The 22,386-nt window shown below is 36.0% G+C and overlaps 1 protein-coding gene across 3 annotated transcripts in view; it reads right to left on the bottom strand.

Moving 5' to 3' along the window:
• ZFAT (zinc finger and AT-hook domain containing) overlaps positions 1-22,386 on the bottom strand; it is an 85,181-nt gene that overhangs the window by 29,567 nt on the left and 33,228 nt on the right. For 2 of the 3 annotated variants that reach the window (XM_052703569.1, XM_052703568.1), the window contains exons 5-10: positions 19,974-20,124; positions 18,237-19,702; positions 16,824-17,056; positions 9,789-9,876; positions 5,967-6,116; positions 3,752-3,925 (exon numbers count right to left, since the gene is read on the bottom strand). In XM_052703569.1, coding sequence (XP_052559529.1) covers positions 3,752-3,925; positions 5,967-6,116; positions 9,789-9,876; positions 16,824-17,056; positions 18,237-19,702; positions 19,974-20,124 — 2,262 coding nt within the window. The remainder of the gene's footprint in view (positions 1-3,751; positions 3,926-5,966; positions 6,117-9,788; positions 9,877-16,823; positions 17,057-18,236; positions 19,703-19,973; positions 20,125-22,386) is intronic. The other variant, XM_052703571.1, reaches the window with a different exon arrangement.

The following is a 22,386-nucleotide window of genomic DNA, read 5'->3' on the forward strand; positions in this document are numbered from 1 at the left end:
TAATGAACAATACTCAGTTTACCACCTGTTCTCCAAAATTTGATTAAACAGAGTGAAGAGCAGTAAGGAAGAAAAAAGGCTTGAGCGTCACCTTTAAATTACAAGTGTTAACTATTTGAGGTTCTCTTGGGATAGTTTTTTGGTGAAAAAGAGAAAAAAGCAGTATAGCAAAGCCTAAATGGAAGAAGGAAATAGAGAATTTACCACTACAGTCACTTTTACTTCGCTATTCATAAAGCAGATTTATACATCTCTAAAATATTGATGTTTGGTCATGGTTATATGGGTTTACTCTTCTTTTGTCCCCAGTAGTGAGCTGCTAAAATTCAAACACATTTAAGTTTGCTTGGTTTTCCCTGCATGCTTTCTTGATATATTTCAGGTATAGCATGACAGAACCTATTATTTTTACCACAAGATTTCTTCAACGTATTTTGCTCTACTTTTCCAATAATGACGCAAAGTACCTTAAAAAGATTTCTATGAAGGCTTAACCCAAGACACAGGGAGAAATAAAACTGGTCATAGAATGAAATAGGATTAATATGGCAAATAGCAGAACCTCATGTTCCCACCTTTCACTTTTGCTTACACAGTTTTAAAAATGAGCACAGACTGCAGCAGAGAGCATGATGGCTCCTTGTTCATTATGAGTTTTTGCCTTTTTTCATCTAAATCTCTGCAGTAACCCTCAGACTCACATACAGTCCTACAAGGCAAGAGAGAGCACATACTGGGATTAGCTCACACCTCCTGTGCGGTGTCTGGAGGCTGCCAAACAGAAGGAGAAAGGGAAAGTTCTATCATCTGTCCTTGTAGTGCTGACTTGTATTTATTTTAAAAGGGGACACATTTTCTCAAAATGTTTGGGCTTAAAATAACTTCGGAACTTCTACTTGACAACAGAACATGAAGACAACTGTAGCATAGTTGCAAAACTTTGTTCTCACAGATACAAGGCTAAAAAGTCACTGAAAGATTCAAGATACACTGTATTTCTCAAGTACTTTACAGACTGCAAGTCTGATTGTCAGTACAGTCATACAATTTGTAGAGACTGCTGTGGAAAAAAAAAATACAAAAAAACCCAACAACATTAATTCAGTACAGAAGTGTTATCCATAGAAAAGTGCTTCTTTAAGTTCCGTATAGAAAGATTATGTTGTATTCCTAGATTATTTGAAATTTTTTTACATGCCTACAAGTTTTTAAGTCAGGCCTTAATACTGCAGTTACTAAACCTGAAATAGCAATAAGAAAACAGAAGAATAAGAAATGGAATTGCAACTACCCAAGCTGATAGGGAGAACATTCAGTCTAAAAGTCAACATTTTTAACAGAGGGCATGACTAATGTCTAAGACAATTTACTCAAAAATCAGATAGATGCCCTGTCACGTGAAGTCTTTAACTCAAGTCTGCTTAGATATAATACATCTAAAAAGATGTCCCACACAACTCATCTGAAATATGATGTAGAATTATTAAATTACAGTCTGTATTCTGCAAGATATCAGACTTTGTGGTCATAATAACCAGCTTTTAGCCTTGAAACCATTACCCTAAGAGGAATGAATTCTCTATGACATTTTCAAGAAACATCTGTAGCTGTTTGTGGCTCTGTAAAGAGGGAAGCTCTCAAACAAATACCATGCACTACTTCCCTTTGTGCACCTTTTAGTTTAAAGCATTTTCTCTCCCCAATCTTTTTTCCTTATGATTTAAAAATAAAATAGCTTGTCTCCATTTTTTGTCTTGCTTTCAAACTCCCTTTCTCTACACATTTAGATTGTATCAGTCCTGCTATGTATTCAACACAGAAAGACTGCATTTCCTAATTAAATGCCCATGGTTGGCCAACTATATCTGATCAAAGCAGTGTGTGTGTTAAAGCTAATCAAAAAGCAAAAGAAGCAATAGGAAGGATAAATAAGTATTGTCTTGAAGAAATGAGGTTTCTTTAAACTCTGAATCTCACTCAAACAATTGCAAGCATTTTATAACAAGTGTGAAAGCTTCCATGAAACAAACCTAAGAAAAATTGTGTTGCAATTTCTGATATCTAATTAAATAATGAAAAACAGCTTTTTTGATTTATTTCTTATCACAATCAGTAATAAGACTGGGCTGCAGAGTTGTTTTCTATCATGTCACCCTCAAGTGGAATAAAACAGACAGAAAACCACTTTATATTCCACTAGTTAAATTGACCTTGCAAGGCTGATATTTGAACAAAAATTGCCCAGATTCCTAACTCAGGAAGACAAGACTCAAAGAGCAGAAGCATCTCTCAAATTCATTTGTTTGTGAAATAATTGAAAAACACTAGCTATGTGCTAGTGAGAAGTTCTGAAGTGCTGTCAGTGTAGGAGGAGACATTCAGCAAAGAGAAATCAGCAGCATCCTAGAGGTTCTGAGTCCCTTAACAAATCATACAGTACATTCTTGATGACAAATGTTATCTTTATTTTCACAATTGTTGGAAATATATGAAGAGTTTACTGAAGCGAACTTTGTGAGGAATAAGACTCTATAGAGTCACTCTCTATCTAGAGATAGTGAAATCTGTCACCCCAATGGCAGCATGCATTTTTCCAAAGGTAATGGGAATTTCCTAGAACTCTGTGTTTGTATCAGTCCCCATGAAGGAGGTATTAATGGCACCACAGGAAGATGTTTTTCTAAGCTTCATATTTTAATTATATTCCAAATTTTCTTTCAATTCAAATACAACCTGCTCTCCCCCACTGCCAGCTATCAGCAGATGATCTGGTAAGTGAAATTGCTGATTTCTGCACATGTAATTTATACATACAAGTGCAGTACCTGTATGTTATTGATCAAGTTATTTGAATACACTGGAAAGTACTTTTGGAATAAGGAATGATTTTCTGAGTTGGCAATACTACATATTTCCTATAATATATATCATACCACTATGAAAGGGAACACCCCTTCAGTTAGTGTCACACACACTGAGGAGAACAGACACAAAAATAAGAGTATCAAAGGATAATAAGGAACTTGTGTGCAAGGGCAATGCTAGTGAGCAGGCAAAAATTTCAAGAAAAAATAATTTAAATGAAATAGTCAATAAAGAGAGGCATTAGGCTCCACAAGGTTGCATGAATAACAAAGACCATGCTACTAAGCTCAGCACAACTTATAATGCTTATTATGCTTTGAAAACAACAGGGAAATAAAGTATTGTTGCATCCCAAATTTTGAAAGAAATTAGAATATTTTTATCTTGGTTTACATCTAATTTTTTCCTATCATTACCACAGAAATATTAAAATTACTGAGCAAATGTTTCTGCACGTGTGTCTATTGTGAATACATACCTATGTGTACCACCTAGGATACCTGGGGACACAGGTGTGCAGTAATTTGCCTCTACTGGGCTACTGGATTTGGCAACTCCTAGCAATATTCTCACAGAATAAAGCAGATAATAAAGGAATTATCTGTATTTTCAAACTTCTGTTGAGATCAGAAGTACTCTGAAAGTATATGGAAGGAAGTGACCACAATAGAGAAAAGCAAGTTTTCCACGGACAACTGTCTTTCACAGAGGTCAATTTTGAAAAGTTTTTGAATTATTACATAAACAGAAATATCTCCTGGGAAAAAACAAACTTTGTAAGTAGTGTTCAGTGCTCAAATGAAAAAAAGGTTGTTAATATAGTGCTATATGACAGGCAGCAGTTATTGCCCTAAAATAAACTTGGATTTAATAAATGTGCTCTTACCATCAGCAGTATGAAGGAGTTTATGGCTCTTCAAAGTGCTTTTTGATTTGAACTTTTTCCCACACATATCACAAAGGTGTGTTTTCTCAGTGCTGTGACGATTCATATGAGCTTTCAAGTTACTCTTGCTGCGAGCAGCATACTCACAGAGAGAACATTTGAAGGGTTTGACACCTAAAAACAAAAAATGCACTAGGAAACAAGCTGTATGTTTTGATAAGAGAGTGGACATTTCAGAAATTACAAATTTTGAGAGAACAACACAGGCAACATTTTAAAATTAGGGTGTTTACATTTAAGAAATTTAATTTGTAGAGTCTAAGTAAACTACACTGAGTTCTTGACAGTATCAGATGATTTAACTCATTACGAGAACGGAGTGTTGGGGTGCTCATTTTAGAATTAAATATTTCTATATTAAATGCAGGTTCTAAGTTCAATAAAGAAAATATGATTATTTTTGTATTGTTATGTTGACCCTGCATTTAAAAGCAGAATCCAATCCATCTAAATTTGAATCTAACTGACAACCAAATGTTTTCCTAAAAGTCTTCTGATAACTAACATACTCTATTTACTGTAATAAAGAACAGAGAAACTTCTTTTAAGAAGACTGGTTCATTAGATATTTAATACATAAGCACAAATTAAATGTGTAAAGTTGCATTTGATTGTTAATTAGCTTCAGACCTGCTAATGGCTTGCATAGTCGTACTTTTTTCTGGTTAAGCTTACAACTTCACTTCTTTCAAATCGTCCAAAGCATCAGTATCTCATCTAGCAGAAAGTGAACTAGAACAAAGTAAATCTTTCAAAGAAAAGTTAGATGTAACTGAACTAGTAGAGTAATTCCACAGTTTCATGAGGCTCTGACAGTTTTAGGTTGATAGTCATGATCTTAAAACTGGATTTACAAGCATGAGGAATTACAACCTACTTTCAAGCAGACTTGATTGCACGCTTTGATTTTGGAATAAATTCCTGTCCATTTCTCCCTAGTTACATGAAAAGGGTACCAAATTTTCCTGGCAGTATAAACTCTGTCTACAGAATACATGACCAATTGTTCCAAGCCTTCGATTTTGAATTACCAAAGCTCCTGAAGGATCCTAGAGAGAACAACTACCATAGTAAAAAGATAGAGTTCAGGCTTTCAAACACACTATGAGAATAAATGTCTGCATGGGCACTAACACTTTGGTAACAAAAAAACAGTTCAGGAATTCCATTATTCTCTTTATGCAAATTTATGGATAAAGAATCCAGAACAATGCTGAAAGGCCAAAGGCAATCTGCTCCATAGTTTATTTACCATTTGAGTTGTCATATGAGCTGTCTTCCATCTATTATGAGCACAGATACACTGAGTAGGCAAAAGCTTTTACTGGACAACAGTTTTAAGTCAAAGGAATTTTCAAACTCTGTGCTAGCACTGAAATGCAATTTCTTCCTGAGACACATAAATAAATACATATATGCATGTAACATATATTTGTATGCAATTATATGCATATATACACATATAGAATGCTGACGCGCACACGCACACATACATATATACAGGATCAGCAGTGTCATATCTTTTTTCCATCACTGTTTAGGCCCATGTCAGCTAGCTGCCATGCTCAGCATGATGCAATTAAAATACACACAGAAGTTGTAAGTGCACATCAAAGCAACAGGATTTCAGCTGTTTTACTAATAGTTTCCTTTAACAAGCATGTTTGGACAAATCTGAAAGAGCAGTAGCTTTTCATATGGAATTACTGAAAATTACTGGTTTTAAGAGACTCTGAATTTGAATTTAAATCGCTTCTCTCTTTTTTATAGAATAATTTTTGGATGTATATGAATGAGGTCTAGAAAAAAATGGAATAAGAAGCTTATTAATTTTCTTTAACCTTTAGGCTGTCTATTCATGTTGAGAACATGTACTTTTTGGATGCATATGAATGAGGTATTGAAAAAATGGAATCAGAAGCTTATTAATTTTCTTTAACCTTTAGGCTTTCCATTTGTGTTGTGAAAATGTAATTTCATATGTGATTTAGAATCTATTAAACTAATTATATAAACATTGAGAGCTATTCTACTGTAGTTTAACTTTTTTTTGATTCAGGTATAGCAGTAAATTTGAATTCCTTTTTAAGTCAGTGAAGCTTGTGTGGAATAAGAAACTGATCATATCCTCAAAAACTCAAAACCAGACTTTTACCTTCATGAGCCCAAATGTGACGCTGAAGGTCTGATCCATTCTTCATAAAATAAAAATCACAATAGGGACATTTCACAGCTCGTTTTCCAATAAGTCCTTTCAACTGCACTCTTCTGCCAAGAATCTCAGAAATGGTACTCATCGAAACCTCTGAGAGAAAAGTAACAGATAATAAAAGCAAGAAGGACATCAGGGAATTTGTTCTCTGTTACATATCTAATACTGAAGAGCTAGATCCTGATCCACTTCAGATTTTTGTAAGTTTTACCTTCGCTCATGCCACTCAGATAATACCAAAGTAATGAATACAACACTTCTACTTTAGGGCCTTTTCCTTTAAAGCCTTTCATATGTTCTTACCTTTCTCTCTCAATTTGCACACTCCATAATCCCCACTATTTGGGTACAATAAATAAATGAATAAATAAATCTTGCACATGCCATTGGCTGAAAAACCATTTTCCAACTATGAACATTTACAATAAACAAATCTAGTGGTTTTTTCTTCAACATTTTCAGAAGAGTTTCTTCAAAATTTCTCCCCAGCTTACCAGAGATGTCAAGGATCACAATAATTCAGTCAGTTACAATCCTCAGAATGCCTGATAACCAGAAATTTTCAAGTGAAAAAATAGCGGTGTGCTCTTGCAGCTTGAAAAGCAAATGGTATCCTGGGATCCATCAGAAAAGGGGGGGTCAGCAGAGACAGGGAAGTGATTGTCCCCCTCTACTCTGCTCTTGGGAGGCCCCATATGGAGTACTGAGTCCAGGTCTGGAGCCGCCAGTACAAAAAAGACAGAGAGCTGTTGGAGAGGTTCCAGAGGAGAGCCACAAAGGTGATCAGGGGACTGGAGCACCTCCCCTACGAAGTCAAGATGAGGGAGCTGGGCTTGTTCAGCCTGGAGAAAAGAAGGCTGCGGGATGACCTCATTGCAGCCTTTCAGTACCTAAAGGGAGCCTACAAACAGGAGGGGAATCAGCTCTTTGAAAGGGTAGATAACAGCAGGACAAGGGGAAATGGTTTTAAGTTGAGGAAGGGAAGATTTAAGTTGAATGTCAGGGGGAAGTTTTTACAGAGAGAGTGGTGAGGTGCTGGAACAGGCTGCCCAGAGAGGTTGTGGATGCCCCGTTCCTGGAGGTGTTCAAGGCCAGGTTGCATGGGGCCCTGGGCAGCCTGGTCGAGCTTTAAATGGGGGGGTTGGTGGCCCTGCATGTGGCAGGGTGTTGGAGATTCATGATCCTTGAGGTCCCTCCCAACCCTGGCCATTCAGTGACTCTGTGAAAACAAACTTCTGGAATGCATCTGGAAGATTTCTAAGGTCACCTGTTCCAAGCAGGGCCAATTTAGCAGGTTCAATTAAGATCTCTGCAGTCCCATCCAACCTTGTTTAAAGTACTCAAACAAGAAAAAACACAGACAGGTCTGGACCCTCACCTACTTTCTATGGTAGATTCTTGATTCATGACTTCAGGCTTGTATGTCTGCTCAGTAGGGATCTATGAAAGTTGATGCCTCTCATGTCTCAGACTATTAATACATTTAATGTTAGATCAGATAAAAGCTGGATAAAACCTGGTCAAAAGCTAGGTAATTCTGTGAGATGGGACGAGAATCCAAAAGCCCTCCTTTACTGCTAAGTTCCCTAGACATTGGGCAAAAAGGGCTAAGTTCTCTATCTCTGGTTCAAAATACAGCTCTACAAGAGATTTTTGTCCTACTGACTTCATGGAACTAGAGTTCAACTCTATCCTCTGTAAAACTAGTAAAAGAAGAAGTATTATTTAATAACACATCTTATACTTGATGAAAATTGAAGCAATGAGAGCAAGTCATGCTGAATGATATTAAGAAAGGAAGGAGAAAAGAGCTACAGAAATAACGTTTTAATGATAAATATGAAATGGTTTCAGTTTAAATTAATTTTTGATGTGTCGTTTTAAAATTCAATTCCTTTTAACAGTATCCACCTTTTTTTTTCACTTTTTGTTCTTTTCCATTTCCATTCTTAAAGACAATTGCAGTCATTCCATTCAGTAATTGACAATTTACAACAACACATTCCTTACATTTATTTAGCTTGTAATTAAGTATGTTGGAAGAATAAAGGGTTTCCTCCTGCTTACAAGGACAGCATGCACAGTACAAAGAATTGTGCATTAAAGCTGCTTAATATATTTATATAGTGTTGTTGCATAACTACTGCATAGGCATATCTTAGATGCATTTCATTTATACCATGGAGGTATACCAGCAAAATACCAGATTTATCAGGTAAGTTCTATTCACATATATGAATTAGAAATGAAGATACAAATAATAGGCTGTACATACATATATTTTTTAACCTCACTTCTATTATAATCAAGAGTTTAAAAGAGTGCAATTTCCCAAATCAAAAAATCATTCTATACTTTTAGAAGGAATCAGATGCAAAACAAATTGCTCACTGTATTTAAATTCCTGAGTTCAGTACAGCTTGACAGCTAACTGGTATTTCTGGACTGCAGACACACCATACACTAATAATTCAGCAGTCAATGGACCAGTGCAGGCCAATGGCAAGCTTTAAGGCCACAACAGACAGTGCATTGCTAATTCACAAACTAAATTATTTAGAGAAGCCACATATATTCCCTGGCTAAGGCAACAAAAAAAGCTTTACAGCCACAGATCTTGAACATTAATTTCTATGCTTACTGAGTGACTTATCTACTGTCTACAGTACAGCACGTAAGCCTTTCCTCATCTCAGCTTGGTGCACAAGATACATCCCATAACATTTGACAAGTCCTCCACCAGGCACATTGTTGTGGTCTGCAAATAAAGAGGTTTGGGAAAAAGAGAGCTGAAGTGGAAGCTAGTCTGAACTTAGAGCAAAGCAAATTGTTAAAAACACGAGTCTAGCACTATCTAGTGGCAGCAGGAAGATAAGAAATTACTGCTTTAACTATCATGCTGTATTTTAGACAAAGACTATGAAAGACATTTCAAATGGACTTTTTCTTTCCCAAACTCAACTGGTATTTTCTTACTTAGTAACAAATTATGTCAAGTGGTAAGCATCACCGTAAAACAAGCTGATAAAAGTATGTAAGCCTATACAAGTCAACTCCCATTATCCACAGTGGCGAGAATCATTCTATCCAATATCATACAAATACTGATGAAGGAAATATTGCCATTTTGCTTGAACTGATAAATCATGGCATTAGAAAGCAAATCTAAAAAGATTTTCACTGGATTGCAGTGGCTAGCTTGGATCCAGCTTAATTCTGGGCACAGAATATTACACCAGGTTCTAGTAACAGCCCTGCTGCAGACTTCAGATGGCCCTGGAGATAAAGCCTGGCCACATCCTAACTGAGCAGGCCTAGAGTCAACCCAAGGACTTCTGCATTCATGGGAATTTATCTACAAATACAACAAATTACCGACAGACAAAATAATGTGCAACAAACTCACTTCTGTCAGTTAATGTATGGACAATGGTATTTTATGTCTAATATCCTGTTACATGGTATCTATGGGACTAATTCCAGACATGCTGATCTTAATTTGAATTCACTTAAGTCATCTTTTGGATGGAAATGAGTTCTTTGCCAGGTGAAGTCAGATTGCTTAAAACAGTCACCTGATATACCTGGAACAATAACCTTTTCATTCTAAATTCTAACATCTGCAAACCCAATAAAATCCTTAATCAAAACAAATTAGATTAAACATAGACTTTTTCTTTGGAAGGTAACCACATTATATTGCTCACTGTAGAGTGTATAGTTGAATTGTAATATACTGAGAAAATTTCCCTGATTTTTTCTTACCAGGATGATTTATCTTGATGTGTGATTTTATAAGTCGATCTTCAGAAAATGACTTCTCGCACACAGGACATGAATAACTCTTTTTATCCTTAAGTGAGAAATAAGAAGAAAGAAAGAGATTGTATTTTAAGTCCATTGGTAAAATCACTATGTCATTATTCAGTAACACGCAGTTCTCAACAAAGTTATAACGGAAAGTTCAGGGTTGTTGGTGTTGATTTTTTTTTTTGATTTAACAAATTCACATATTTATGGTGAAATAAGTGAAAGAGAAATATGAAAGAATTCTAAGCACATCATTAATCCTTGTGAATGTAGAGCTCCAAGTTAAAGTACATGAGAAAGCGCACAATAAATGTAAGCATTATCTTCTGGATGACACTTTAGACAAGACACATAACAGATTAAACTTCTTTGATAGATGCACAACTATTCAGTTTCTTCAGTGATTTCAGAGATTCTCCAATCTGAAACCTCAGATTTCATTATTCTGAAGACATCTACCAGTCTTATAATACTGCATAAGGGCCTGAAGTTGAGCAGAAGAGTTAACAATGACAGATGCCATTACTTATTCAAAGTCTATATTTTGAACACTATGAATATGCAGCATTTTTACATGTTACCAATAAAGCATTATTCAATATACTATACTGACTTCAAGACTTCCAGATCTCTCTGGATTTTATCAGTGTTGCTGATGTTATAAAAGCTGTAGCATCACCAAACAAGCGGAACTAAAGAGCTTTGATGAAATTTCTTTCTATATGCATTCTTAGTGGGCATTAGTGTTGTTTCAGAAGCAGCTAATTCCACATAAAAATGCTGGACTTTTCTCCATTAACTGAAGAATTATCCAATTAAAAAAAATCTTTGCTGTTTATATAAATTGAAGAGATTGATCTGTCCAGCAGTACCTGCTGACACAGACCAGGTGCTCCACCAAACACATCGGTCATCTACACACCGCTGCTCTGACCAGGTTAATGCATGACAGGAGTATCAAAACAACAGAGAGAGGGAAGAATGTCTAGTTAGTCAGGACTAAGTAGGTAGATAACATCTCCCACCAGGTAGTGTATCTACCAAACCACTGGGAGATTGCTGGAAAAGGTGAGTTGAAGTTACAGAACAGATATTTTCATGGTTATTTCAGGAGGACAGAAAATCTCTTGAAGAGCAAAGAATGAAGATTATTGTTTCAAAAGGAAAATGTTATGAAAGAGAAATGTGCAAGTAAAAGTAGAGTAAGAATCCTGGACTCTACCAATTTCTCACCTGACACTAACGAGGAAAATAGGACAAAGAGATAAATATTGCCTGTAGGCTGTAGTTATAAATGAACATCCCTCTTAAAAGTAAAGCAAAAATGAAAGATTTTAGTCATAAATTGTTTTGGATTACCTCATAAGTATTTGCATGTAATATCATTTACATCTGAGAAAACAAACAAACAAACAAACAACTGGCTGAAATAGCAGTAAGCAATTTCACAACAGTGGAATATGGGATAGAAACTCTTTCAGTTAATATGGCAATAGCACAACAATAATTCGGACTGCACTGTCAGAAAGTTGTCTGTGAGAAAAACTATGCCAAGAATGGGGGATAGCAGCTCCTAGAGGATTAACACCTTGAGTGAAATAAAGTGCCTTACTAAGATGGAGCTGGGTCAGTCACCACTTGGAGCCCTGAGAACCTCACCTGAAGTGAGAACAGCAGAGAAGACCAGCTAGTTTATGGAGGAAGAGATTCAAGAAGCCTGTGCAACGTTCATCAAGTGCCCTCAAGAAAAGAGCTGTTAATTCAGGGAATTAGTATCTCTCAAACCATGTACCTATTATCTCTAAACCTGCTACCTGCTATGATTTTGGTTTTCTACCTGAATATGTTACCCAAATGAAAATTGACAATTCATTTTCATAAAAATAAATCTTTAGATATATTTTTATCATTTCTCTTATTACTTTTATGATGTAATTATGGTAATTTTCTTGCTCTTGAGGAGCAGCATGAAAGTACAGGCATCAGAAAGTATTTTTCCATGTGCTTATGGAAAACAAAAATAAAAAAAAAAATCAACAACAATCCAACATGTTTCTTCAAGAAGTAAGAAAGTTTTCTACACCAAGTTCTATGGTAAATGATCTTCAAAAATGTGTCTTTTGTAGAGTAACAGATTTCAGTTCTGAGCATAGCCCCAAAAAAGATCCCCCACACCACAGCTCCAGCTCTGCTGATTGCCCTTGTCATAGGCAGTGACAGAGGCACTCGGAAGGACTTACACTGGGGTTGTAGTAATACTTTCATCACATTCTCAGCATGCAGGTTTTCCTATGAATAGAAGTTATTTATCCTGCACCTTATCAGACTGCCTGCCTTTTAGATGCCTTTGAGGGCTTTTGAATGATGCAAACAGAAGCAAGGTATCAAGAAAGACAGATCTACCTTTGTTGGAAACCAGCTGCATAATCCAATCAACTACTTCAATTTCAAAGTCACATCCATACTTCCTGAGGCTTCCTTAATCCCTCTATTAGTCAATTTAAGAATATGTAGGAATCACAGAATAGAAGGGGTTGGAAGGGACCTCCAGAGATCGAGTCCAACCCCCTTTAAGAAACTTAAAATAATTCCAAAGTTTTTGATTGGAAGTACTGTTCACATCCCACAATTCAGGAATTAGTCAGGTTCATAAACAATCTTAAACCTAGAAAAAAGTAGTCTACTATTATCACAGAACTTTCTTTGTTTATGTTATCATTCATTATAAACTTACAGAGGAATCACAGTGCCTTCCTCTCTATATAAAAGAATTAAAATTGTGCTTAAAAAGGATTTCAATATCTATCTATACTGATACAGTCCTTAAAGAAAATTTATTTCCCTGAGGTATGTGTTTCAAGATAATTCAATGGGTAGATGTACTAGTATATAGCCTTAAAACAAAAATGAAACTCTCTGGATATTTAAAAAAACAGTGGACCACTATAAAGTGCAATTAATTAATCAAGCAATGCCAAACACAACCAACAATGCAAAACACTGTGAACGTAACCAGCCTACTCATAAACAGAGGCACCCTGATGACACGAGGATCTTACCCTATGAAAATAAAGAGTAACATCTGATGATGCTATATCAATATAAATTCATGGACCGTAACAGCAGTTCTGATGCTAATTTCAAAAGAGACTGTGTGAACTCCTGACTGCTTTGTAATTTGTCTTATTAGCAGTGCAAAGTCAAAACTATAGCTATTATAAAAATCATTCGATTCATACTACATGAGACTAATGTGATATAGAAACCAACAATACCCTCAGCTTCTTTATTAGCAGTGACATTATTTTATGAGCAGGAAATAAAACAAAGCTCCACTAAATATTGGTTCCCATTGGCAAAACTAAACGTTTCTCATCTGCCCAGTGCCTCCCAGCTCAGCAGCCAAGTGAGTGTAGTACTCAGGCCAAATGGACTACACTGGCTTAAAAAATATTTTTCTGCCATTACCACTCCTCTTTCTTATAAAGCTTTTCTGAAGCTAATGGTCAGCAGAATATTCTGATGCTGGATGAACTGAGCTGCTGAGAAGAGACGTCTAATATCTTTTCCTCCCCATACTGCAGTATCTGATTGTCTCAACTCTTCCTGCTTTATTATTTTAAACATACTGAAAAGAATACAAGATTTTACAGATGTGAAAAGTAATTTGTTAAGACAAAGATGCTTCTACACCAAAAATAATATGTACGTGTCAGAGTAGCAAAATAAAGAACAAAAACAGAGGAGTGAAAAATCAAAGCTCTGCACAGAAGTTGATGACTGAAGAAAGAGACAAATTACAGAAGGTGTCTATGCTAGCATCACAGTAAGTTTTACTGACTTAAAACCAAAACAAGAGCAAAGTAGCACGTACAGTCCCAAAATGACTTTATTTAATTCTCCTCCCACACTGTTTTCTCACTCCAGTATTTAAATCTTTATGCATTTTGATAGTTTGGTACTTGAACATTTTTGTTCTTTTTGTTTTCTCCATAGCTGATGCACTTCTTCTTTCATGTGGAAGAAAAATTATGATGAAGCCACTCATTGGCTTGCAAAATGAAAACACTGTCAAGCATCTTCCAGTGTTACTACATCCTCAGATGGAATTCCTGGACCTATAGCTGCAGTGGACATGCAATCACAAGCCTTCTTGTAGTAAGAAATGAGCTAGCTTGAACTCCTGTGCATGTGCCCTGATCTAAGAGTATTGCCAGCAGAAGTTCTCAATTTGTTAATTACAAAAAAATTATTGTTCAATAATGTAGAGTAGTAGAGAGATTATGCCCACTCCTGCACCTACTCTAATCAATAAAAAATTAAATATTAACATAAAACATAAAATAGGGCTCCTGAGTTAAACTTGTGATGAGTGAAGAAGTGCAGAAATCCTTATCAAACTTGTCATGATGCTCAAATTGAAATTTTCAAGATTGCTGAATTAAGCTGATGTCACTGTTAAACTGCAACTCTGCTCTGCTGGTCTGATGTACCCAGAAAGTGGTCACACACACAGATGAGGGAAATTACTTAAAAAATTGTAAAAAGCTAGACAGATTTTATTGTAGCTCACAAGATGATAGCAATAATTTTAATGCATTTTTTATGAAATAACTGCTTAGAAAAATAAACGGCCAGCTGAAACTTCTTATGGAAGCCAGCATCAAGAACAAAAGCCATTTTCCAACTGAGTGGCCAGACACACGTTTGGTTAATTCTTTTTCTGTTCATTACCTTGCATTCTTGACTACACAGTGGCAAATATCCCAGATCTAGAAGTACCACAGCCAGATCTGGATTCTGGATCAGAACTCCAGCAGTGTTTATCTTGGAGATAACTTATAGATTTATAATAACTTCAGACACAAACTTCTCTGTGATGTTTATCAGTACAGAGCAAATGATGAGTGACAGGAATTAGCACAAAGTTGCTTTTTAATAAACATCATTTATCCCATTCATCAAATAAGACAGGAATCCAGCTGAAAAGCAGCCAGGAAAAATCTAATGAAATACGTGCGTTTGTCTACAGAACTGAGATTTTCATACTGGCTATCACTGGGGAACTTCAAAATTAATATTTATTAAGTATTAATTTTGCAAATGAAAACTAACATTAAAGTAGCTTTCTGTCTGTGCCTACTTTTTTAAAGTGCTGTATTTTGGATGAGCAGCCCCATTTACTGAAGGCATGCACTAAGTAAATATATCAAGCAGCAGGCAAAAGGACCAATAAGAGCACTGCCAAGGTTAGTTACTGAGTAAATGCTAATGAATGATTTTTTTCAATTCATTTAAATACTCAACTAGATTTTGCAGTAAGCACCACTAAGCACAATTTTGAAAGAGCTCACTTTCACAATGTTTTTAATTATGAAATGCATTTTCTCAGATCCATTTAGTGTCATGAAAATGATCCTCCTGGTGGGAGCTGTCGGATATTTATCACACTTGAGAAAAAAGGACAAGGACACAGAAGTCTAATTTTAGGCTCTTTTTTTACAGTAGTCTCAGATATCATTTACACAGATTTTTCCCATCAGATGAACATTATAAACTTAATAAATTCAAAAGAAGCCTAAAAAATATGTTTCATGAGTTTTTAAATAATTCATAGTGAATTCAGATTGATCAAAACATCAGCAATTTGTGGGATAAAGTGGAAAATAAACCTTTTTTTTTATGTCATCTATGGTTGGTTTGGTTGTTTGGTTGTGGTTGTTTTTGGGGTTTTTTTGTGTGTTTTTGGTTTTTATTTCCCTCCGGTTGTTGGTTTTTAAAGCTGTCCTGCAGTTCCATAAGACTATTACTTAATCAGAGTAAAAATACCTGTAAAATAACTTCAGTTGTTGGAAACATTTGCCAAGAGCCTATCCGCAAAATGCAGATGACCTGAAAACATTAGGCTGCTATGTAAACATCTTTTTGAAGCAGCTATGCTCATTTAGTAGCTAGAAACTGTCCACATCTGGGGAAAAATTACCACAAATTCTTAATTCAAACATTACATTTCACTTGTAAAAAAAGACAGAGTGCACCACCAACACTTATCACAGTAGTTTAAACAAGTTGTGATGTTATTTTCTCATGTGATTAGGAGAAACATGCCCCTAAGTGGTGCATTCTACATTATTCATGTAATAATGTTAGATCAGAGAAATATCACCAAGCTGTGTTTTAGAGAAAGAGGGTTCCCAGTCCAGCATGCAGTCTCTAACATAGTCTCAAAGAAAACACGCAACAGGGCACTTAAAAGCGTATCTCTTCTATCTTCTAATGCAAAAAAAGCAACTGCAATGGGCATTGAGGGCTGGAAGGTTTACTGACTAAGATGGGAAACTTTAATATCAGAATTCTTGGTCTTCATAGCCACTAAAGAAAATGGTGGTTGGTCAAACAGATGGGCTGCAACTAGTTGGAACTATTGCTAAGCAATATTAATAACAAAGCTTTTCAGCAATTTAAACTTCACTATAATAATTAAGAGAGAAATAAATATTCATTTTACCACAATCATCTCTCTGAGAAGGAAAGGATCCGCCTCCAAGGAATGAAGTAAAGAAAAGTAAAGAATCTGAGAATACTGGGAAAACTGAAGGGAGAAAGTGGATAACAACACTATATGGGAAGCTACAATAAGAGTGGTCCAACTTAGGGAAATGGTGGAGTCACTGACCCTGGTGGTTTCCAAGATAAGTGGAGACGTGGCACTGAGGGACATGGTTTAGCAGGCATGGCAGCAATGGTTTGATGGTTGGATGAAATGATCTTAGTGGTCTTCTCCAACCGGAATTATTCTATGATTCTACATATATACTTGCTCTAGCTCATGTAAACAGCTCATCTAAGACTTCTCAGGCAGACAGAAATACTCATGCTCAGGTTAGAGCTCTTGTATCTTCAAGCGTTGCCACATGGTTCCAAACACCAAGGAGATGACACTAAATTGAGATAAACATACTACTTGGCTTGTTAGTTTTGGTCACTTACCAGCTCAGAATGAACTTTAAGATGTGCCTGAAGCTTGTATTTATCTGGAGTAGAGTAGTCACAATGCTCTGTAGGACATTTCAGCAAAATATTGCTGTGCTTTTGAATGACATGACGCTTAAGGCAGTTTTTGGTGATGGAAGAGTAACTGCACTGGGAGCAATAATATAAATGTTCTCGAGTGTGTGTACGAACATGCATGTCATAATGTACTTGGTACCAAAATAACTTGCCTGAAAATAAAACCAGACATGGAAAGAATTATTTCTAAGCAATCGTTAGTGAAAATTCCAATGCATAGCAATTTTCTTTTACAACAAACCATGCTGCTTGAATTGTGTCCCTTCTGGCTGCAAAACAAAAGCAAAAACAAAAACAAAACTTATCTTAAAGAGTCTAATAACAAAAATGTTTACAAAAATGCTTTTGTCTAAGAAGGTTGTGTCATGTCCTGAAACAGCAAGTGCAACTCCATTACCTATAAATGACCTTTTTACTAATGAGGAAGTCCTTTATTTCTCTTCTCAATGAAGACTGAGTTCAACTCTTCAGTAGAAGAGCTTGTCAGAAATCTTTTTTGGTACCTCCCTTCATTTTATTCCTTCCTAAAAGTTCTTTTGACACATTGGCACCAAAAAATTAAAATGCATACAAATAAAATACATGTTATGGTGTTTAAAACCGAAAATTTAAAAAACAAAAACATCGACTCCTTTCCCTTCTGAAAAAGGGAGACTATGAGAAAAATCCCAATTACTTCACTCCAGCTGTGTCAGCTAAAAAAACTGCAGTTGGGATAAATGAGGATGTATAGTCTTCTCACATCTATGAATACAAAAATCAATTAGAATCAGAACAGTGCTGATCTTAAACCACATTATGAAAATTTTCATTGTCAGAGAAAATGATTAAAAAAAAAATCAGCTACCATATCCATTGTACACAATTTGTATGATAGTACATCATTCCATGCTTTACAGCAAAGACTGAATTTTACACTAAGACAATAATGAAGCTTCAGTGCTAAAGCACAGACTGGCTAATACTCATCACAGATACTTATGTCTGTTCTGCTCAGCCCCAGTAAAAAGTTCTGAGGTAGGATAAGGCAGATAGGCAAAAAGAATCTGTCCAGTTCTATTAAACTTCAAATCAACAGAAAATCGATTAGGGCAAAGCTCTGCTTTACTACATTCTATGACTGTTTTATGAGGGGATTTCAATTATTTCATTTTGTTTATACAGGTTAAACTACCCTGAACTGCACAGTCCATACCAAACTAAAAAATACTGATGGTAAAAAATACACAAATTTACTAAAGACTATAAACCAGAGAAGTAGGAAAAAGCCCAACATATAACATTAAAAAAAAAAAGAAACAAAAACCCCCACATCTTTGTACTGCTTCTTACCACAGTATTCACATTCCAAATCTCCATAAACCTTCCTTATCCTCTCACACAACTCTGTGTTCATTTGTCTCTTCTGTAAGCTATCCAAGATCTGCATAAAGGCAACAGCTCCGTTCCGATTATCTGATTTATCTGCATTAGAAGAGGCTGCCTGTGGACTGACAGCTGCATTAGCATCTGGTGCTAGCAAAGGGTCAGTTGTTCCTGTTGAGTTCTGAACTGATGGATTGCTTGTTTCTGACTCACTAGAAGGAAGAGACTGATTTTTCTCTTCAGAAACAGAAAGATCCTCAGTCACTGCATTGTTTTGACTCACATTTAAACTTGCATCCTCAGAGAGCAAAAGCTGAATTTCTTCACCCCGTTCGTTTACAGAACTGCAGTGATCAGATTCCTCTCCATTTGCAGCAGAATCTTTTAACTCATCAGGAGCAGAGGTGCCATTTTTCAGCAGAAAGCAATCTGACATTACACAGGATTGAATGTTTGTGACTGCTGCCTCTGCTGATGCCTCACACACAGTCTCTCCTACATTCTCTACCAGAGGATTTTCACATTCTAAGGAAGAAACGGAATTAGTTTTTAAGTCACCATTATGCTGATCATTATGGTTCACATCTGCAGCTATCGATTCATCTGTGCAAGTAGACGGTGTGGTAACAGCATCAGTACTCATCATAGTCAATTCATCTGCAGTTTGTGATAGCTGTTCACCAAGTGCTTCTGGCTGTATATCACCTCCTGGCTCAAGCAGGCAGAAACTTTGATTGATGGAACTATTAAAAACAGAAGTTTCCTGCAAATCTGCATGTACTTCTCTGATGTGAGCACGGAGTCTTACAGAACTGACAAATTTCATCAGGCACACAGAACACACATAGACAAACGGGTGTTTGCGAACATGAAGCTCAAGAGCTTGGTATTTAGTTGCTCCATGACCACAGAGCTCACAAGCAAAGGGTCTTTCATCACCATGGACAAGCATGTGACGGTCTCGATCGAGTTCATTTTTAAATTTGCGTTCACAAATATGGCAGTCATAAAGAAGTTGTCTTTTGCCCTCTCTTGTCATCAAGCGAAGCTCGTCAAAAACATCTTTCACCTTCTTATCTTGAAGGTCATGTGTTTCCTTGATATGCTTGATCAAATTTTTAACATCTGAATATTTCTTTTTGCAGAAGCGACAATGCTGCTTTATTTTCTTGTGAACTCTTTCAATATGGACTTTGAGATGGCCTTTGCTGAGACATGTGAAAGTACAACAGTCACAGCTAAATTTTTCCCCTGTATGTTTCCGCAAGTGAACATTAAGGTTGGCTTTGATTGCACTGGCATAATTGCAGTATGAACACTTGTATGGTTTTTCATTAGTATGAATCCTCAAATGTGCTTGGAGGGAGTGTTTGAATTTGAACACCTTATTGCAGTATTCACATGTAAAGATCTTCAGCTGAGTTGGACCTAACCTAAAAAGAAACAAAAATAGCTGTACTTAAAATATTGAAACTTGGTATCAAATATTTCATAGATATTCATAGCAGCCACAAATACTTACCTTTATTTATTATAAAGAAATATTCCTTGTTGGCTTTTTTAAATTCTACAACCTATGCACAGAGTATTTTTAGCTGTTCCTTTATTGAAAAGGCTCAGAAAATATGAATGCAAAGCTTTCCTATTGATTTCAATGAAAATGAAATATTTTGTATGAACTAACGATAAATACTTCAAAATTACCTGATTGATTTCATTGTCTGCTCATATGGAGTCTGCTGAATTGCATATTCTTGATATCCTCTTCGTTGTGATGGGTCTTGAACCACTGTTTCTGGAGTACTAGGTTCACTTTCTTGGGGAGCAGCCTCAACTGGAACAATTTTTGTGGCTCCTAAAAGAATAAAATGTTTGTTAACAGTATTTGACTAAATTCTGCATTATCTATAATACATGAGTGTAAATCACCAAATGCTTTAGGTTGGAAGGGCATTTAACGATTGTCTACTTCCAACCCTGCTTCTATTAGATCAATTTGCCCAAAGCCCCATCCAACTTGGCTGTGAGCACTTCCAGGGATGGGTGATACACAGCTTCTCTGTGCAACCTGTTTCAGTTCCTCACCACCCTCATAGGAAAGAATTTCTCCCTCATAACTAGTTTAAATATACCTTTTTTAAAATCCATCCTACTGCTGCACTGCCCGATAAATAAAACATTAAACTCAGTAATCATTAGTTCAACTATTTCAGTTTCTATTTTTAAATTCCATATGCATATAATGACAAGTACATGTGCATAGGACGATGGGTACAATTCCAGAAGATACCAGTACTCACACCAAATATCTGCTTAAATTACGTGACAGAATTATTGGTGTTGCAGAATTACAGAAGTGCTTGATGCCTACTGCTATAAGATCCCATACCCAATTATTTCCACCTTTAAAAAACTAAGTTTTCAAAACTCATTTTTAATTTATCAGTTTCTGTCTCATAATGCTACTGAAAATTTCAACTGCTGAATCAGTTCCACAAATGAGGCTGGGGAAAAAGACACTGTTTTGTCTATGTTTGAAAGTCCGGACAAAATTTCCTTGAACAAATTTTTATTGCTTATGTTTTGGGTCTAACTGCCATCCACTCAGAACAAAAGAACAAGTGCTATGTGCACTTATAAGTCTCCATTAAAAACAGAGGTAAAAGGGCTACGTTTAATGCAAAAAGATCAGATACCATCCCACAGAGCTTTCACAAAAAGGGGCAGAAAGAGCACATTTTGAGCACATTGTGATTGAGATTATTTAACTGCCTTTTTTTTTTTTTTTTTTTCCCTAAACAACTGGATGGAAAATATTCAATGTTAAGCATCCACATTTAGCACTGAAGACAATCACATAAATATTAATTTACAGTGCAAAGAGAAACCTCAAGTATATCAAACCAAGCATTCATTATTGATTGATCCCCTCCCTTTTAATTTCACAGTCCAACTGTAATTCATCTACCCATGTTTTAAATGAGAATATTACTAAGTTTATAAGTGGTAATACGTATAGTTACTTATTTATTAACAAGTATATTACAAGTATTTATACATAGTTGTGAAATTCTCATATTCAACTAACAAGCACTTTAGAAAAATATCTGAAGATAACAAAAATTGATTTCAGGGCTGATACTGGAAAACAAACAGTAAGCAAGGACCATATACTGAGTACTGAAGAGAAAACACACATTAAATATGTAGTAATAGATGACTTTCATAGCCCCTAGGAATAAAGTATGCAATACATAAAGACTGTTCTATAATATATAGACAATAGAGAAACAAGAAAGGTTGCACATGAAAATATCTTTGAATTAAAAAATGAACTTAACAACTCCATGTAAAACTGAAATTCAGTATATTTCATTTTATTTCCTTTTTCCTGGATAGTACATTTGTATTTAATTTCATTTCAATGCACCTGAATAGAAGCCAAGTATGAACCAAAATAATTTTACAAAGACACAGGAGCCTACATTATATGTATGTTAACAGCAAGAATATAAGTATTTACAAAATGAAACACATGAATAAAAAAGGAAAAACATTCAAGGAGTGATTGCTCCGTTAATAATAGAATGAAATTAAAATCCTTCTTGTTCCATTTAGAGAGAAGTTATCTGCCCAGGTAAAAAGTTGATTTCCCTCTTGTTTATAAACTCTCCTTAAATATTGGAAGGCTGCAATGAGGTCTCCCCGCAGCCTTCTCTTTACCAGATTGAACAAGCCTAACTCATTTAGCCTGTCTTACAGGATAGTGCTCCAGCCCTCTGATGATCTTCATAGCCCTCCTCTGGACCCTCTCCAAAAGTTCCACATATTTCCTGTGCTGGGGGCCCCAGACTTGGATGCAGTACTCCAGATGGGACAGAGTAAAGAGGGACAATCACCTCCCTCTCCCTGCTGGCCAACCCCTCTTCTGATAGCACCCAGGATGCCATTGGCCTTCCAGGCTGCAAGCACACACTGCCAGCTCATGTTAAGTTTTTCGTCAATCAGGACCCTATGTCTTTCTCAGCAGGGCTACTCTCAAGTTCTTCTCCTACTTTATATACATATCTGGGATTACCTTGACTCACGTGCAAAATCTTGCACTTTGCTCTGTTGA

Source organism: Tympanuchus pallidicinctus, unplaced genomic scaffold (assembly GCF_026119805.1).
Source record: "Tympanuchus pallidicinctus isolate F22 unplaced genomic scaffold, pur_lepc_1.0 scaffold5, whole genome shotgun sequence".
NCBI classification, from domain to species: domain Eukaryota; kingdom Metazoa; phylum Chordata; class Aves; order Galliformes; family Phasianidae; genus Tympanuchus; species Tympanuchus pallidicinctus.